A 16625-nucleotide genomic window follows, 5' to 3' on the forward strand; every position below is an offset into this window, starting at 1 on the left:
ACTTTTTAACATATCATTGGGCTGATCAAAACTTTTGACATGTCTCTGAGTCATGACTCTCCACACTGTGGCCGTCCAGCTGTGGCAAAGCCACAATTCCCATCATGCCGACAGATAAAGCTTTGGATTTGGCTGTCCAGGCATGATGGGAAATGTAGTATTGCAACAGCTGGAGGGCCACAGTTTAGAGACCCATGGTCTAAGTCCATGGAGCCTGACTGTTCACAGACATTGGGGGGGGGGGGGGGGGGGTCCTCTCCTCGTTCGTTCTTATGATCTGTCAGGGTCTGCACACTCAGACCCGGACTGATCACAGCTTTTAACTTGTCTCCCTGACATGTCAAAAGATTTTAATACTGACCGTGACACTTTCATGTATTTAAGAATTCTTAGTATTTTTTAATGTGAAAATAATAAGACTCAAAGCGTCTATACAGACACTTATTCGTTAAACCAGTATATGTACTGCGGTTTAAAGGCCCTTTTACACTGGCCAATTAACGTTAGTGTTTCTAGGAACGCTCATTTACCCCATAATCGACCTATTTAAAGGGCCAGAGATCAGCCAAAGGCGAGCAAACAGCTGCTATTTTTTTTACAATGTATTTAAATGGACGCACGAACGATACAGCAACCATTCATGTGGCTTGGTTGCTCAAATAATTGTGCCTTGCATAGTTATGTTGCATATCAGACTATGTAGAAGAGAACTTAGAAGGCCAGGTTTATTTTCCTAGAAAGGGAGCCAATTTGCACATGCTGTGAGGCAGCATATTATCAAACATTACTTTTTGGCTCAAATGGTACTGAACTGCAATACCAGCCACAGCCACTACCAAAAGTATGGAGCTGTGGCAGGTAAACAAGTCTCTCCCCCCCCCCCCCCCCCCCCCCCCCCCCGGGAACTTGTTAAAACACTTCCGTGTTGCGTTAAAAGTCCTTTAATAGGTATAATATTATTAAAAAAATATCATTTCATTTCAACATGGCAAGTAAAGCACAACAGGAAAGTGACATCAGGATTAATGGATTGTACAACAAGGTAATCTAGAAATCAACAGAGATGAAGAATTATTTACAGCACAGTAGTGTCTACACCAAGCAGCTCAACCTTCAACACCTCAGCCATTTATGTGAGTGCTGGGAGCTGCCTGCAGAACAGCAGATGTGCAGATGGTCGCTGTCTATTGATTTATAGTCATTGCACAGCTGTGGGCGCCAAATTACTTACACATATTGATTCTTGTAACAGTTTTGTTGAATACATTTTTATGAAATGCTTGAAAATCGTATTTTAATTATAATATTTACAAAGAACAAAAAGTTTTAAGACATTAACCTGTACAAATCAATTTCCTTCAAACTTCATACAGGAGGACATCTATATCGCTGGCAGACAGGAAACTTATGGCTATAGTGTTTGTTATATTATACTAGAATATGCATTATTTTTTAATTTTATAGTACAAATAATATCCAAATTAGGCAATTATGCCATCGTCTCTAGAATATTTATATACAGCAGGGGATTCATATAGAGACTCTCCGTCAGTGCTCAGGTCATCATCATCATCCAAGTCATTCAACATCTTGCTTGGTGAACATCTGCGTCTGCTACAGAAAAAAAATGTATTGGGAAAAAAAAAAAACATTGAATATTAAATATACAGCAATGGAATTTAGGTCTTTAAAATATCCTAAGATTTTCATATATTAAAGAGAACCTGTTAGCCGGGGCTGCCCCCTTGCACCCGGCATAGATACCGGCTCCTGCACTTCCTGATCTAGCTGCGGACATATGGCCATCGGCTCAACTGCGCGCTTAATATGCAGATGAGGCGAGTCCGATGGCCATAGGAAATCACTGGAGCAGGAAGCACAAAAGCAGATATGTATGCCGGGCCCTGTCCGGGGGGGGGGAATGTGCCATGGCTGATAGGTCAATATAAAATGTGAGGTTTTATGAATCTCATCAACAAAGTACAAAACATTTTTAGTGCAGATTTTAAAGATCTACTGCACACATCCTGTTCTTGTTGTGGATTTACACAGTGGACAACATGACTGACAGGGGTGTAACAGGGTTGTACTTGCTGCAGTTTATATGATAAACATGCAGATTTTGCTTTGGATTTGCAGTGTGAACTTATCCTAATGGAAATCAATATTATGAAATGTAAAAAAAAAAAAATATGGTAGATTTTAGATTAGTTGTAATTAAAAAGAGATGAGCGAATTTACAGTATTAACGAAGCGAATCGCTTTGTTAGCTCGGCAGTCGGCTTATCAGCCTGCTGCCTCTTCTCCGGATGCCTGGAAAAGCTGGATCAAGTCCTGGGAAACTGGGAGAAGTTTCCACGGACTAGATCCAGCTTTGCCAGGCACCCGAAGGGGCACGGATTTAAAAGGCAACAGGGTGATAAACAGACTGCTGAGCTTACAAAGTGCTTTGCTTCTACTGTAAAGTCGCTCATTTCTAATAAGGAGGAATATTTTCTAGCTCAGTCAGATCTTTCCTAACTAGCATGTTTGAGTGTACATATATTTGGCAATATAATTGCAGTGGTTTGGAAAAATGCACACTGCAAACTAGTCTAATCTCCTTTTACAGTCTATAGTAAGAATGGCCTTTTCTCAATTCATAATTACTGCGCTGCTAAATATTTGTGATTTATGGCTGTATTACAATTGTAAATGCCGTTTTACATGTAGCATAAGTCAACAAGATGGACCTACCTCATCTCTTTCTTTGCTGCACTTAGCTGTGCTTGTAGCTGCTCATTGATGTCAACTTGTTCCTCCAAGTCTCTTTGAAGCTTCTTTTTGGCACTTTCTAATCGGTCTATTTCCTCTTCTGCTTCTTCAACTTGCCGCTTCATTGATTTCAATCGTAAACTTAGCTAGACAAGCAAAAGTTGTTTTAGAATGTTCACTAGATACAGTGTAAGAGTATGTATATCATGCAGACCCACTAGATACATTTAAGGAAAGAACTGCAACCAGGACAGATGGTGAGGTGCTGCACAATACCCAGCACTGCCCTATAATCTTACTACAATGTACAGTGGTGCCTTGGATTACGAGCATAATTCGTTCCGGGACCGTGCTTGTAATCCAAATCCACTCTTAAACCAAAGCAAATTTTCCCATAAGAATTCATAGAAATGCAGACAATTGGTTCCACACCCCAAAATAATGATTTAATATTCTGAATAACATGTAAAACTAATGAAACAAACATTCAGAAACATCAGAATATGTGATATTATAAGTTACTGTACAGTAATGGAGAAGATGGAAAACACCAGGGCTGACAGAGACTGCAGGGAGTATGAAGGAATGAGCAGGGCAGATATGGGCACAGTATAGCAGCGCTCTCTGTCTGGGAAGAGAGGGGTTACAGCTATGCAGAGATTACCTCCACAGTCCTGTCCCCTGATGCAAGCCCCAGCCTGAAGTGGATCTGCTATGATTTGGAAGGTGAGGGAGACTTCTTGGGTCAGAGTACAGGGCTGTAGACCCCACTATGTAGACCATGCCCCTCCCCCACTTGCGCTCTCAACCAGTACAGGGAGCTCTTAAACCAAAGCAATGCTCTTAAACCAAGTCACAATTTTGAAAAACTGTGAGCTCTTAAACCAAAACGCTCTTAAACCAAGTTACTCTTAAACCAAGGTACCACTGTACTTGTTTTCAGGTAAAAACATTAAAAGCCCTTTCCACATTAGTGTTTTGGTTTCAACAAAAAAAGCAATGACAGCTACTACAGTGACTATTATATAACTGGGGTCCATGTGGATTCTGGTATGGTTATTCTTACCATCACAAATACCAGATTGCTAAACTGAGATATGTATTACTGGCACTTGCACAATTTAATATGTAGGTGTTCTGTGTATAGCACCATAATGGCCTGTAGGTGTGCACACAGTGGTGTTACCCATGACTGTCCACTAGAGGGCGTATGTGATCTTAGCACCAGCTCAGTATAGAAGCTGATATCATACAGAGAGGCCTGGACACATCAGACCAGTCATACATTAATTATTAATTGAGTAAAATTGAAGGGCATGAGATTCCAGAGATTAATATTGTACAAATATATTACATTTAAACCATATTAATTCACTAGAAAAAAAGGCCATGGTGATGTTAAAACCCTAAAAGGGACTCTCTTACTGCAAAATAATGATCATAAAATTCAACCTCTAGGTCATCCCCAGGTCACAGGATTACAGGTGCCATTACTTAAATTTGGAAGGAAAATCTGAGAATCCAAAACTTAAAATAACCATATGTTAGTAGGGAAGAATTTTTTTGCAAAATGAATATGCCGCCATATGGCAATACCACATCCCATTCTCAATTATTGTTTTTTGAGACTGGTCAGGTAGCAGTGATGCCAGGGTTTCACTGTGACTAGCAGGTGACATGTCCCTGTGTAACCCTTGCCTAGGGTTTGTTAATAACAGAACAGGTGGGCGTTCAAGAGTTACAAATATAGCGGTGGTTAAAGATCACAAAAAGCCAATCTTTACTTATGCTGTCAGTTCCCCCCCCCCCCCCCCCCCCCCGGGCAATAAATGATTTCTCATTTAATAGCATGGGGCCACCTTTAAGACCTGGATAGCAATCCTTTCCAATATTTGACATTAGTACTTTGTTACAATGGACAAAGCCCATATTTGCAGTTTACCTGATCTTTCTGATCTGTTAAACTGAGATGTTCATCATCGACCTGCATCATTAACTCTTTCACCTTCCTCTCCAGCCTGCGGTTGTTTAGTTGGAGATTTGCCCGATCCCTGAGGGAAATGAAAGCACATTGTTTTGAAATTGAATCAGGAAATGGTGCCAGATCCTTTTCAACTTTCCCTCAGAATGCTGATGAAACGTACATTGCATTTAATATTCTGCGGATTTACTGCTTGCAGCAGAGAAAGTTTTGCCGTCCTTTCTTTTGTCATTCAGAAAAGTGAAATGTTACTGTCTCCCACACTGAAATGTCAATAATGTAACATTTTGTAAACTTATTCTGATGAGGATGTCTACTGGGAGCTAGAGCAGACGGTGATCCAGGTCACCAGCACAAGAAGTAAACCAGCCATAGACAAGTATTCAATCCAAGGCATTCTGGTACAGTATTAAGGTTGCTGGTGATGTGATGCTGACAGTTGTAGAATACTAATGCTTAGCTTTCAGCTATAATACAATATACCAGGCTCCAAAGAAAATTCTGCTCCATATGTGTTTGTAATAATGTCATATCTTCATTGTGTATGCTAAATAATAGGTAATAAGCATGGTTTTTTTTATGACCAATCCAATATATGTACTTCAATATATATAATTTGTATAGTAGGTTGATTTTTCCCATCTGTAGAGATGCCTTTATTCTAAATAGAAAAACTAAGCTTTCCTTGTGATCTCAGGGGGTCAGTTCAGGACTACGGGTTAAAGAGACACAAAAAAAAACCAGGTCAGTGTCCCGAGTGTATAGCTATAGAGCCCCCAATGAGATATTCTAAGAGTCTGTACATCAGAAGTTAAGAAAAATAAATATACTAATTCTAAAACACCAGTATTATATTATGCCAAAAAAAAGTTAAAACATATTATTTGGATTAAGCTATAAGATATAGTCAGGGTGTGCTTTCTTATTTGTCCTATGTCCTAATGGTTACATAGTATTACTGCTTTGGCATTATTTAGGAAAGAAGAGGTTAAATCACACCCCAAGTTCCACATACAACAAGCTCCTCTACCTTTCTTCATTTTCCAGGCGTTCTTCCAGCTCTGCTATTCTTCCTTCCATCTGAGCTACAAGCCCTTCTTTATTTGATCGATGTGAAGTTTCAAGATGAGTTATTCTGCTCTTCAGATCTTTGTTCTGGTTAAAAAAAAAAAAAGGTGCAGTGGGTCAAACAATGTCCAAATGAAAATGTTACACAAGTTATGAAAACAAAGACTGATATTCAAACAATAACTGAATACTGGAAACACAATTCATTCATTCTCCATAGTCTATTGGGTTACAGCCTACTATGAAACCTGCTTACGTAAAGGACAAATAAAACTGTATTGAAAAGTCTCCTCAAGACAATTCTATTAAATCATATGGATTGGGGTGGGGGTTGCACTCTATCCTACTTTATTAGCTGGAAAACCACAAGGCTTCATGTATAAGAACCATGTACACCAGCAAGCTGGCATACAGTGTGCCTGTAGGTACATAATAGAGACTCCGTAGATATTCCATGTGCCTCCACAAACAATGCCTCTATAGAAAAATATCTGTGTAACATAGCATGTGTTATAACATGGTATTCACTTGCCCAAATTGCAATTGTAATACAATACATAATAACACTGGATTAAAAAGCATATTCTATACTTATTATTTTTATACAGTTACATAAAGTATTATTTTATCCTTCTCTATTTATCTCCTAACTGTAGATTTGTAACCTCCAAATGCACGCCAATGTGCCTCCAACATAGCCCGACTGTCATTAAAGGAGCAGAGCCCGCTCTATATGCAATGGGTATCAGCTGCATCTTACGGATGACACTTGCTTGCTACTATAGTCCAAGACTGGAAATACACCACTTCCTGCAGGACATACAGCAACTAAGAAGTACTAGAAGACCGTTAAATCTGAAAGACCACAGGAAAGGTAATAACTAGCTGATTAGTGAGGGTCAGCTCTGGTGATCATGTGGTGTGGTGTGGCAGCAGCACCGCAACTAGTTCAGCTAGATATTATCCATTTTGGATACATTTTGGGATAACCTCTTTAGCATTAGTTTTATATGAATATTACTGTCTCTACAATCAGTATATACGTTTTACAGTTAGGTTACGGTGACCCTAAACAGAAGACTTTGTAATAGTAATAAATTGTAAGTTTGTATAAGAAACAATAAAAAGCTAAGCATTACCTGTCTCTCCAAAGACATTTTATCACACTCCAGATCTTGCCGTGCAGCACGTTCCTGAAGAAGTTCTCCCCTCATTTGTTCAATCTGTCACACAAGTGAAGAGCATGGATTTCATTTAATACAACATTTAAAAAGTTAATATTGCATGAAAAATTGTTTTATTGTACTCTTGTACAGTGGTACCTCAGTTCTCAAACTTAATTGGTTCAGGAAGGCAGTCTGAGAACCGAGCAGTGTTTTCCCATAGGAAATAATGTAAATGTGTTTAATTCGTTCCCGCACCCACTAATAATTACCTACAGTACCCATATATAACATTGCAAAGTGCCCAGTTTGATCACTACAGGACATTACAGAGCAGCCCTATATACTGTACAGGACATTACAGAGCAGCCCTATATACTGTACAGGACATTACAGAGCAGCCCTATATACTGTACAGGACATTACAGAGCAGCCCTATATACTGTACAGGACAATACAGAGCAGCCCTATATACTGTACAGGACATTACAGAGCAGCCCTATATACTGTACAGGACATTACAGAGCAGCACTATATACTGTACAGGACATTACAGAGCAGCACTATATACTGTACAGGACATTATACTCAAGAAACATTTAATAAAATCAGCTACTATAGTACAGTAGTCACTAACGCCTCACTCATCCTTTACTTTATAGAGTCCCCCCCACCCCAGCACTGTAAAGTATGGGAGATGGTTGTGCCCTGCCTGTACTACTACTGTACTGTATATGCACTCCAGCAGTCTTATACAGTATAGGATGAGAGATGGTGGTGCACTGCCTGTACTACTACTGTACTGTATATGCACTCCAACACTCTTATACAGTACTGTACTTTATGTGAAGCCTCACCAGTGCTAAACTCACCAGGTACAACCCATGATCCACGCTCGCAAAAACTTTCAGATACCAAGCAAAGTTTGAATTCTGAACATTGCTTCCAGGTAAATTCTTGTTTGAATACCATGGTATTACTGTACTCTAGACTGGGGGCCCGAAAAGTGTTTTAGAACCGAGCATGAGTTTGAGAACCAAAGCTATCTTGAAGGGAATTTGTCAACTGAAATTCAGGTTCCAAACAGCTGACATTGTGAGATACACAATAGAAGGAGGCGTAAACCAGGCAGAAAGGTGTAAATTTTTGTGCAATGTCTGAGCCAGGCGCAGGTCCTGCCAGATTCACTAAGAGGTGTGCACCTGTTGGTGATTCTAGCGGGGTAATTGGGGGCCACTCTTAATAAATGTCTACTCTAATGTTGATAGCGGACTTGCTGCAACAATGCTTACATATCCAATATATATGTGAGGCTTCTAATAACAAAACATTGATGTGTACCATATTTTGCCATCTTTGTCCCATTCAGTTAAACAATCAGGCTGTTTATGCTCTTTTTTTTTCTTACACAATGCTACTTCTCTTCACAGGTTGTCTACTGTATTACAGCTATGCCCTATTCACTTCAACAGAACAGAGCTTTACTCTAACTCTAAACATTTATATAGAGATGGCGAATTATGGGATAATAGAAAATTTTAAGAATTTGTGAAAATCCCTAAAGAAGGATTTTGGAAAAGGAAGCACTGTAATAAAGTAACAGATTTCTTCAGAGAAGGCACACTTAAGGAGTGTGAGGCACTAGGGGACAGGGAGCAGAGGGATTGGGGACACATGTTTAGCTATTTGCAGTTGAAAAATGTGTTTGAGAAAACACAAGAAAGTTATTTAAGGTTACTTGTAGTGGGGGTATTGAAAGGATTTGGGGTATAAATAGAGGGAGGCACTTGGTTTCTAAATTATATAAAATATTATTGGAACAAAAATATGACTAAGCATTAATCGGTTTCAGGAGACAATAGGAGTCTGATCTAGGTTGTCTCTTGGATGAGAGCTAGGATGATATTGTAGGGTGTTCAGAGCTTCACCCAAACCTGAGTATAGACTTACCCAATTCAAAATCTTACATAGATCGTACTACACACCAGTACTAATGAAATGCATTTGAGGTGAGGCCACTTGTTATAGATGTAGCGGAGAGGAGGCAGGTTTGATTGATTCATTCTGGTTCTGTAATGTAATAAAGGAGTTTTGGATGGAGGTGGTTGATCAGTTACAAAATAAGGGAATACTAGAGGAATCCTTAAAGCGACTCTGTACCCACAATCTGACCTCCCCAAATCACTTTTACCTGCAGATAGCTGCTTTTAATCCAAGATCTGTCCTGGGGTCTGTACGGCAGGTGATGCAGTTATTGTCCTTAAAAAAATACTTTTAAACTTGCAGCCCCATGCCCAACGGGCGTGGCTTAGAATATCTGTGCCCTAACTTTGCACCACCCCTCTGTCCCTCCTTCCAACCCTCTTCATCATTAGGAATGCCACTGAAACATTTTCTCCTGTCTGAACATTACCTTAACGATCTGGCCCATGTGCTGGGCTAACACAGGTGGGGAATAGGAGAAAATCTGCCTGGAGCATTCCTAATGATGGGGAGGGTGGGGAGGAGGGACAGAGAGGTTGTGCCAGCCCAATGCATACACAATCTAGGGCACAGGGCTGCAAGTTTAAAAGTAGTTTTTTTTAGGACAATAACTGCATCACCTGCCAAATGGACCACATGACAGATCTTGGATAAAAAGCAGCTATCCGAAGGTACAAGCGGTTTGGGGGGGTCAGATTGTGGGTACAGAGTCGCTTTAACCTTTGAAGGGGCAGTGTTAGGGGAAGATAGGGGCAAGGGGGAACATAGAGGTCTCATCAATAATCTCTTGCTTCAGGCAAGGCTAGTGATCTTAAAGAACTGGTTAATGCTACAGGGCCGATGAAACAAGAATGGGTAAACCAGGTTGATAGAATTAGATGGTGGCTAAAGGAGAGAAAAAGAGACAGGACAAGAGTAAGAAAAAAAAAAATCCCCCTGGTGGATCGTGGGATGGGGGAAGAGTTCAGAGGGGTAAAATGGATTTGTTAGAAATTGTATGCTGTGCATGTTTTATATGGAAATCTTATATACTTGAATATTGTACATGGATGTCAGGACATGACATTTTTTAATGGAAATATGAAAATAATAAAGGAAAAAAAAAAAAAAAGATGGCGCTGAGGAATACAACCATGTTTTTCTAATCCAATTTTTCATGTTTTTCTAATCCTGGACAACCCTGCTATTGTAATTGTAACTGAGATTAATCAGGGAAATCGTCTAAAAATCAGCGACTCATAAAAATTTTTTTTTAAAGAAACAACTAGAATAAAAAATGTACATAGAGGGAATGTAAACATCCTACACAATATAAACAGTTCATGAATCCACAATTAATATATACAAATGTAACAGTGAACAATGGTAAACCTAGGAATTACTGCCACCTTCCTAATGAATTCATAAACAGGAACAGAAAAAGTGGCCCCACATTCCAGAGAAATGAGGTCACATTGGACTGGGAGGACTCACATGGGTTTACTTTTAATGAGAGTAAATGACTATTCACATCCTTCTAATTGCACTGTACAAATCTGCCGCAGGTGTTATTCTCACTTCTCTTCAAATGACTTTTCTAGTAAAAACACGGCTGTGAAAAGAACAATTCAAAGCTGTGTTTACGCAGCACTGTTTCTCAAAGCCAATACAAAGTGTGGACCTTAAAACTGAAAAGTTTAAAAGGATTGTAGGACATTAGTAAAAAAAAACCTGAAATAATTAAACAATTGTCAATGGGTTGCATCTGGTATCACAGCTCGTGTATGTGTCTTTATTTTGTCCAGTGACCCTGCAGAGAAAATGCAGCATCACAAGGCACTCAGGGGCTACTGTGTTTTCCAGAAGGAGAGCTGTTTGTGGCGATGGCACTCCTTTCTGGATAATAGAAGGAGGTTCGGTTCAGGGACTCCCATCCATATATCTGTATATCATTTTTACAATCCTAAGGGCCCTTGCACACTGAGCAAAAGGCGAGGAATTGAAGAGGAATCCGCTCTTAATTTTAGCTTGAAATTCCTCCTGTAAAATATGAACAGAACAATGTCCCATTGTGTTTAATGGGATTTTCACTCTGTTGCTCACACTGCAGAATTTCCAAGCAGAATTTTCTGCCACAAGTCACTTCTTTGGGCGGATTCTGCTAGAGGAATCCTATAGAAGTCAATGGGGCTTGAATTCTGCTTGCATTCCACTCCTATTCTGCCAGAGCAGAATAAGGGTGGGTTCACACTGAGGAATTCTCGTCGATAAATTCAGCAGAATTCTGTCGCCTGTACGCGCTCACAGCCACGCGCCTCTCTGCCCCTGCCAGACGCACATCAACTCTTTCTGCGGAATGCAGAATCGGCCGGCCCATAGAATGGTGTCTATGGAGCCAGCGGAAAGGCGTGCGGCTGTGAGCACGTACAGGCGACGGAATTCCACGGAATTTATCCGCGAGAATTCCTCAGTGTGAACCCACCCTAGAAGAGGAATTTCAAGCAGAATTCTTTCCTCTTCAATTCCTTGTCTTTTGGTCAGTGTGCATGAGCCCTAATTCTGGAAAAAGAGGCTTGCACTATGAGCCGGGGTAAACTTTTGCTACAACTGACTATTTCTGGTGTAAATTAGGTTAAATGCAATTGGCCACAGGCCACCTCCCTTATCCAAGTCCTGGCCATTTGCTTTCTTCTCTTATTACATAGGATAAATAGGAGAAAGCTTAAAACTTCTGCAAAATGCTGCTTGTGCATTTGTGATTTATCTACGCCATGATCTATGTCATGTCAAACAACTTTCCTTTATGTTCCTGGCTATGTACCTGGAATCTTTGACTGATTGTTGATGCTCTGCCTGAAAGGCAAATCAAGACTTCCCTCTCATGTTTGACCACCTATAAAGTTATAGACAGCTGTCCCTTGTGTTCCGATTACTGTATGTACACACTGCTGCCTCCTGAATGAAATCCTCTCCTTCCTTCTCCTTTTAGCTTGTTATCATGAGCAGCAGTTCAGTGCTTAGTGTAGGTCTTTCTCTGTTCCGCTGCTTCTTTTTATTTCTGCTTACATACCACTTTTGAACCCCACGTCCCTCCGTTTGCCATCTATAGTATTGTACTGTAAATCATCTAAGTACTACACTGTCTAATTCAGTGCACTGTAATTTCACCAGTACTATGTCATAACATCGCAATAAGGAGTAGGTGCCATGATTGGTCAGACAACTAAGGGAAAGAAAGTCCCAGTGTGAGTACTGTACTACTGGTAAAAAGCCCAAATCTGGACCCTCCCTCTGAAAAATTGTGGTACGGCGTGTATTAACCTTGTACTTTACTGTCCTTGACTGGTAGTGGCCTCAAATCCTTGGCAATTCACAGCACCCAATAGAATTCACTGTAAACCAGTTTACCACGAGTTACCAAGGATTTACTGTAACTACCAATTAATTGCAGATAAAGGACAGAAAGTACAAGGCTACAACATCTGATTACTATAACCATGGCATATAGGAGTACCACTCTGAGGCAGTGTTCACACACTGCAGTTTTACTGCGTTACTGCACCATTTTATTGTAGTACTTGTGAATACTGCATCATTTTATTGTAGTACTTGTGAATATAGCCTAAGTGCAGCGTCAGAACTGAGTTAAAAAGCTAATTAATATGACTGAGGCAGATTGCCAGGTAAAGGCGTTTTAAAGGAGGTTGTTTAGCAATGTGTACCTAGCAACCAGTCTGTCAGCTTTATCAGGTCTTCTGCTTAATGCCAAACTGGCACAGGTCCGAGTGCATAGAAGGGGCAGGTAGATTTGGCAGCACTGCAATCACTCTCTTCTCTGTTTCTTGCTGGCATGCTAATCAAATTCTTGTAAAAATAAATAATTCAGTCCTTTAATATTTTCATTCTGTCCTACTTACAAAGCAAACCCCTTTTAAAATTCCTAAGTTAACTAAAATTATTCAAACAGGCAAATAGTGATTTAGCTTCCACAAGGAGAAGTCTCTCCAGTTGGTGCCTAATCTATCATTTGAAGCACAAACCTTTAACTACCCTGTATCTGCAGCACCAGTACAATGGGATGAATGAAAAACACATGACAGGCATAAAGCTGACCAAGAATCTGTCTGTCAGTCACAACTAGGAGTCCTGACAATGAATGGGGTTGTACTCCGACACACCAAAGAAAACAAAACATTAATTTAGGAAGTTATGATTGACGCTCTTGAAAAAGGATAATGATCTCGGTTTCCAAATGTTAGCACCCTGTCATTACCTGACCTGCATAAGACATACCTTACTCAGCTATTGAGTAATGTGATAGATTTCCTATGAGACATGTGTACAAGTAGGAGATCTCACTGCGGCTACTTCCTTATTGCTGCAGTATTTGCTACGCTAACGGTATACGACCAGTTACATTCCATTTAGTGTAAGTAAATAATAATCATCAAGCCTGTCATTACCCATGTGTAAAATCCAATGTAGTTGCCATGAAGTGCATTGCAGTGTGTCATAACCTAGCAATAGTGTCCCGAACTATATAGGTGCATTGTGAATGGTGCCATATTGTGACAAATAAGTGCTATACTGTAACCACTTTCTTTCAGAAAAGTACAGACAGATACCTACAGCCACAAAACAAAAGCTGAGTGCTAGGCCTGTAAAATAGTAAACTTCTCTGAACTGCCCTTGCCCCCCTCCAGAGTTGGAGAGTACAGAGCAGCTTCTGTTTAGTTACCCCAATGACATTCTATTCATGCTCTCCAGATAATGTTCCAAAATGCATTGCAGAGTGATTGACTGCAGTTTGTTCAGGACATCATCAGGAGAGCCAGGACAATGCTAAGTAGCGCTAAGTAAACAGATTGGAAAAAAGCAAGTACAAAGTTGATGGGGTCTGAAGCAGACCGCTCTATACAGTGTGTAATGACCATGTTGGGTTACTGAAGCTTAGCTGTCATTTACTGCATTGGGAACTATGTTGTAGTAACCCAGTACGGCCACTATATAATGTACGGAGCTGTCTGCTTTTAGCTCCATTCACTGTGCATGGAGGCATCAGAGCACTGACCACAGATGATTGTTAGGTGCTCGGTGCACAAAGGCCACTGATAAAAGCCCATAAAACTTGTATGTTCATATGAAAAGGAAAAAAAAAACACAAAAACTTAACATAAAAAAAAACAAAGAAAAATACATTTATAAAATAAAATGCTAGTAGTAGCCATTTCTTTTAATTCATTTATGAATCTATATGTTGTACGGTAAATACAGCAGTCACCAGCACACTATTCTTGGCATGGCAACTCTTGTAGCAAGCTAATTCTCAGCTTTTTAGAAACAAAATTTTGCGAAAACGTTTGGGAAAAAAAAGAGCAATTAGAACAAGCATCCACACGCCAAGGTTCTCTTCCTGACACGGATGTTGTTATTTAACTCTCCTGCATTTGTTTAAAGCATTATATATTCTGGAGGCAAGGGAATAGTAACGCCGGTGCTAATTGGGGCTCGCGGAGTAGCATGTTCCTCTGGCAGCAAAGCTGTTCATTTTTAATGCATTATTTTCACCCTCAGCGGAACAACAAACGTTGTACATTTCAGCAGAAGTTATCACAGCTGGGTTTGGTGAATACTGAAAACAAAGTATTTTCAATGAGCCATAATACCCCTCTGAGAAACGGCATGGATTTAATAAACAGAACCCATGTTTATGCTAGACGTGGTATTACGAACAGCTGGTTATCATAGTCTTGTTAATGAAACTGCACAATTTCATTTCTTCTCAATTATTGATATCAGGGAGCCTGGAAGCGTCCCTTCATGTCTTTTTAAACCGGTCTGTAATCTTAGTTCTCATAAATAGTATGTGTCATGTAAGCCCACACTGAGGGGGAGAGCGAGCGGTTATAGTAATGAGGTGCATATTCTATTTCTCCAGACAGATGACTCCAAGGAAGGCGCAACAGTAACCAGAAAAAAGGCCAATGTTAGACACTTCATTCACGGGAAACGAGAATTCATTTCTACATTCTGAATGACCTGCTTCATACACCTGGAGCACAGAGTGGAACAGGTGTTGGGAAACCAAGCGGGAATGCTGCTCAGAGAAGGAAAACAAAAATTCACTAGCAAAGCCACTGTAACTTTAGCCTGCCATATTTACACTGTAGCCATAGAAATGCTGTGCTCTCCCACGGTTTCAGGCAAGAAATCCACAGTCAGAAGGTTCTCATTTATATCTCCCCTCCCCCTCACATTGTAGACGTTTTACAATTAACTCCTTTCCTGTTCATGGGGTCCCTACAGCCCCATTTTGGAGCATGTTGTAGTCCCTGTGGAGTTTCTCCTGTAAGAAATTCAAAGCCGTAGGACGAGGTTTGTAATTAAGACGCTAAACTTTTCTTTTAGAAACCTAAATTCTCCTAATGAAACATCATTTATACCTTTTATCTAGGAAAGCATTCACAGAGCGGCACTGCTAAATGTACAATATATCACTAAGACCAAGAGATCAAAAGTTCAAATACAGATCACTTTCTTCTACTTATTTCGAGCATAATACACAACCTACAGGCTGCAATTGTCAAACTAACTTTAGCCACATTTTCGGACTTCCAATATTAATTAAAAGAAATGTTACAATACAAAATAGCAAAATACACACCGAGCTACAAATCCAAACTTGTTTTATCTATTGACAAGGACATAAAAGTAAATTTGGCGTGGATTTTTCAGCTGAATTGGTCCTGAAATGCTCAGATAAGCTGAAAACCGTGCACTGATTTTTTATTGTCATGTGTGCAGTGAAGACCGATTCCCATTGGAGTCAACAGGAGCTGGTTTTAATAAACTAGATAGAGATTTGAATGCCAAAAAGAGGAAACATTCAGCTGTGAATTTTGCCATGGGAACATGTCCTTAGGCTCCGTTTACATTATGGTCAAGGGTTCCACTATTGGTTAGTAAAGTAGTAGTACTAAATGTTAGTACTAAAGTCTAAATGTTTTAATAAACCTACATGTCGGGGTAAAAAAAAAAAACATTTAATGTCTGACCCCCATTTGTGTTTAATGGGAATAATGGTTATGTAAGACTTGGCAGTAGTGACTGTCACTATGGTTTACGATACAAGAATACTTGTGTCTCAGCCCTTTTTAAATGTCTTAATTTTGTAAAACAGAAATGTAAAAAGAAAAAAAAGTCACCACTTTAGCTTTTCTGTATTGATAGGTATTGATAATGTGATAACTGTTGCAATTATGTTGCTTTCTTATTTAAAGTGACTCTGTACCCACAATCTGACCCCCCCAAAACCGCTTGTACCTTCAGATAGCTGCTTTTAATCCAAGATCTGTCCTGGGGTCCGTTTGGCAGGTGATGCCGTTATTGTCCTAAAAAAACAACTTGCAGCCCTGTGTCAAACTGGCGTGGCCTATATTGTGTATGCCTTAGGCTTGCACACCCTCTCTGTTCCTCCTGCCCACCCTCCTCATCATTAGGAATGCTCCAAGTAGATTTTCTCCTATTCATCACCTGTGTCAGCACGGCACATGAGCTTCATCGATAAGGCACCTGTGTAATTTTCACTGTAGGGGAATGGCGAAGATGGCGGGGAGAAGGGACGGAGGCTTGGTGCAAAGTTAGGGCACAGATACTCCAAGCCACGGCCATTGAACACAGGGCTGCAAGTTTAAAAG

At 40.0% G+C, this 16625-nt stretch overlaps 1 protein-coding gene across 3 annotated transcripts in view; it reads right to left on the reverse strand.

Annotated features, from left to right (window-relative positions):
* Positions 1-925: 925 nt before the first annotated feature.
* Positions 926-16625, reverse strand: part of CGNL1 (cingulin like 1) — an 81863-nt gene continuing 66163 nt past the window's right edge. For all 3 annotated transcript variants that reach the window (XM_069982341.1, XM_069982334.1, XM_069982350.1), the window contains exons 15-19: positions 6943-7026; positions 5766-5890; positions 4697-4805; positions 2737-2900; positions 926-1614 (exon numbers count right to left, since the gene is read on the reverse strand). In XM_069982341.1, coding sequence (XP_069838442.1) covers positions 1482-1614; positions 2737-2900; positions 4697-4805; positions 5766-5890; positions 6943-7026 — 615 coding nt within the window. In that variant the 3' untranslated portion in view covers positions 926-1481. The remainder of the gene's footprint in view (positions 1615-2736; positions 2901-4696; positions 4806-5765; positions 5891-6942; positions 7027-16625) is intronic.

The sequence above is a fragment of the Dendropsophus ebraccatus genome, chromosome 1 (genome assembly GCF_027789765.1).
Source record: "Dendropsophus ebraccatus isolate aDenEbr1 chromosome 1, aDenEbr1.pat, whole genome shotgun sequence".
Lineage (NCBI taxonomy): Eukaryota > Metazoa > Chordata > Amphibia > Anura > Hylidae > Dendropsophus > Dendropsophus ebraccatus.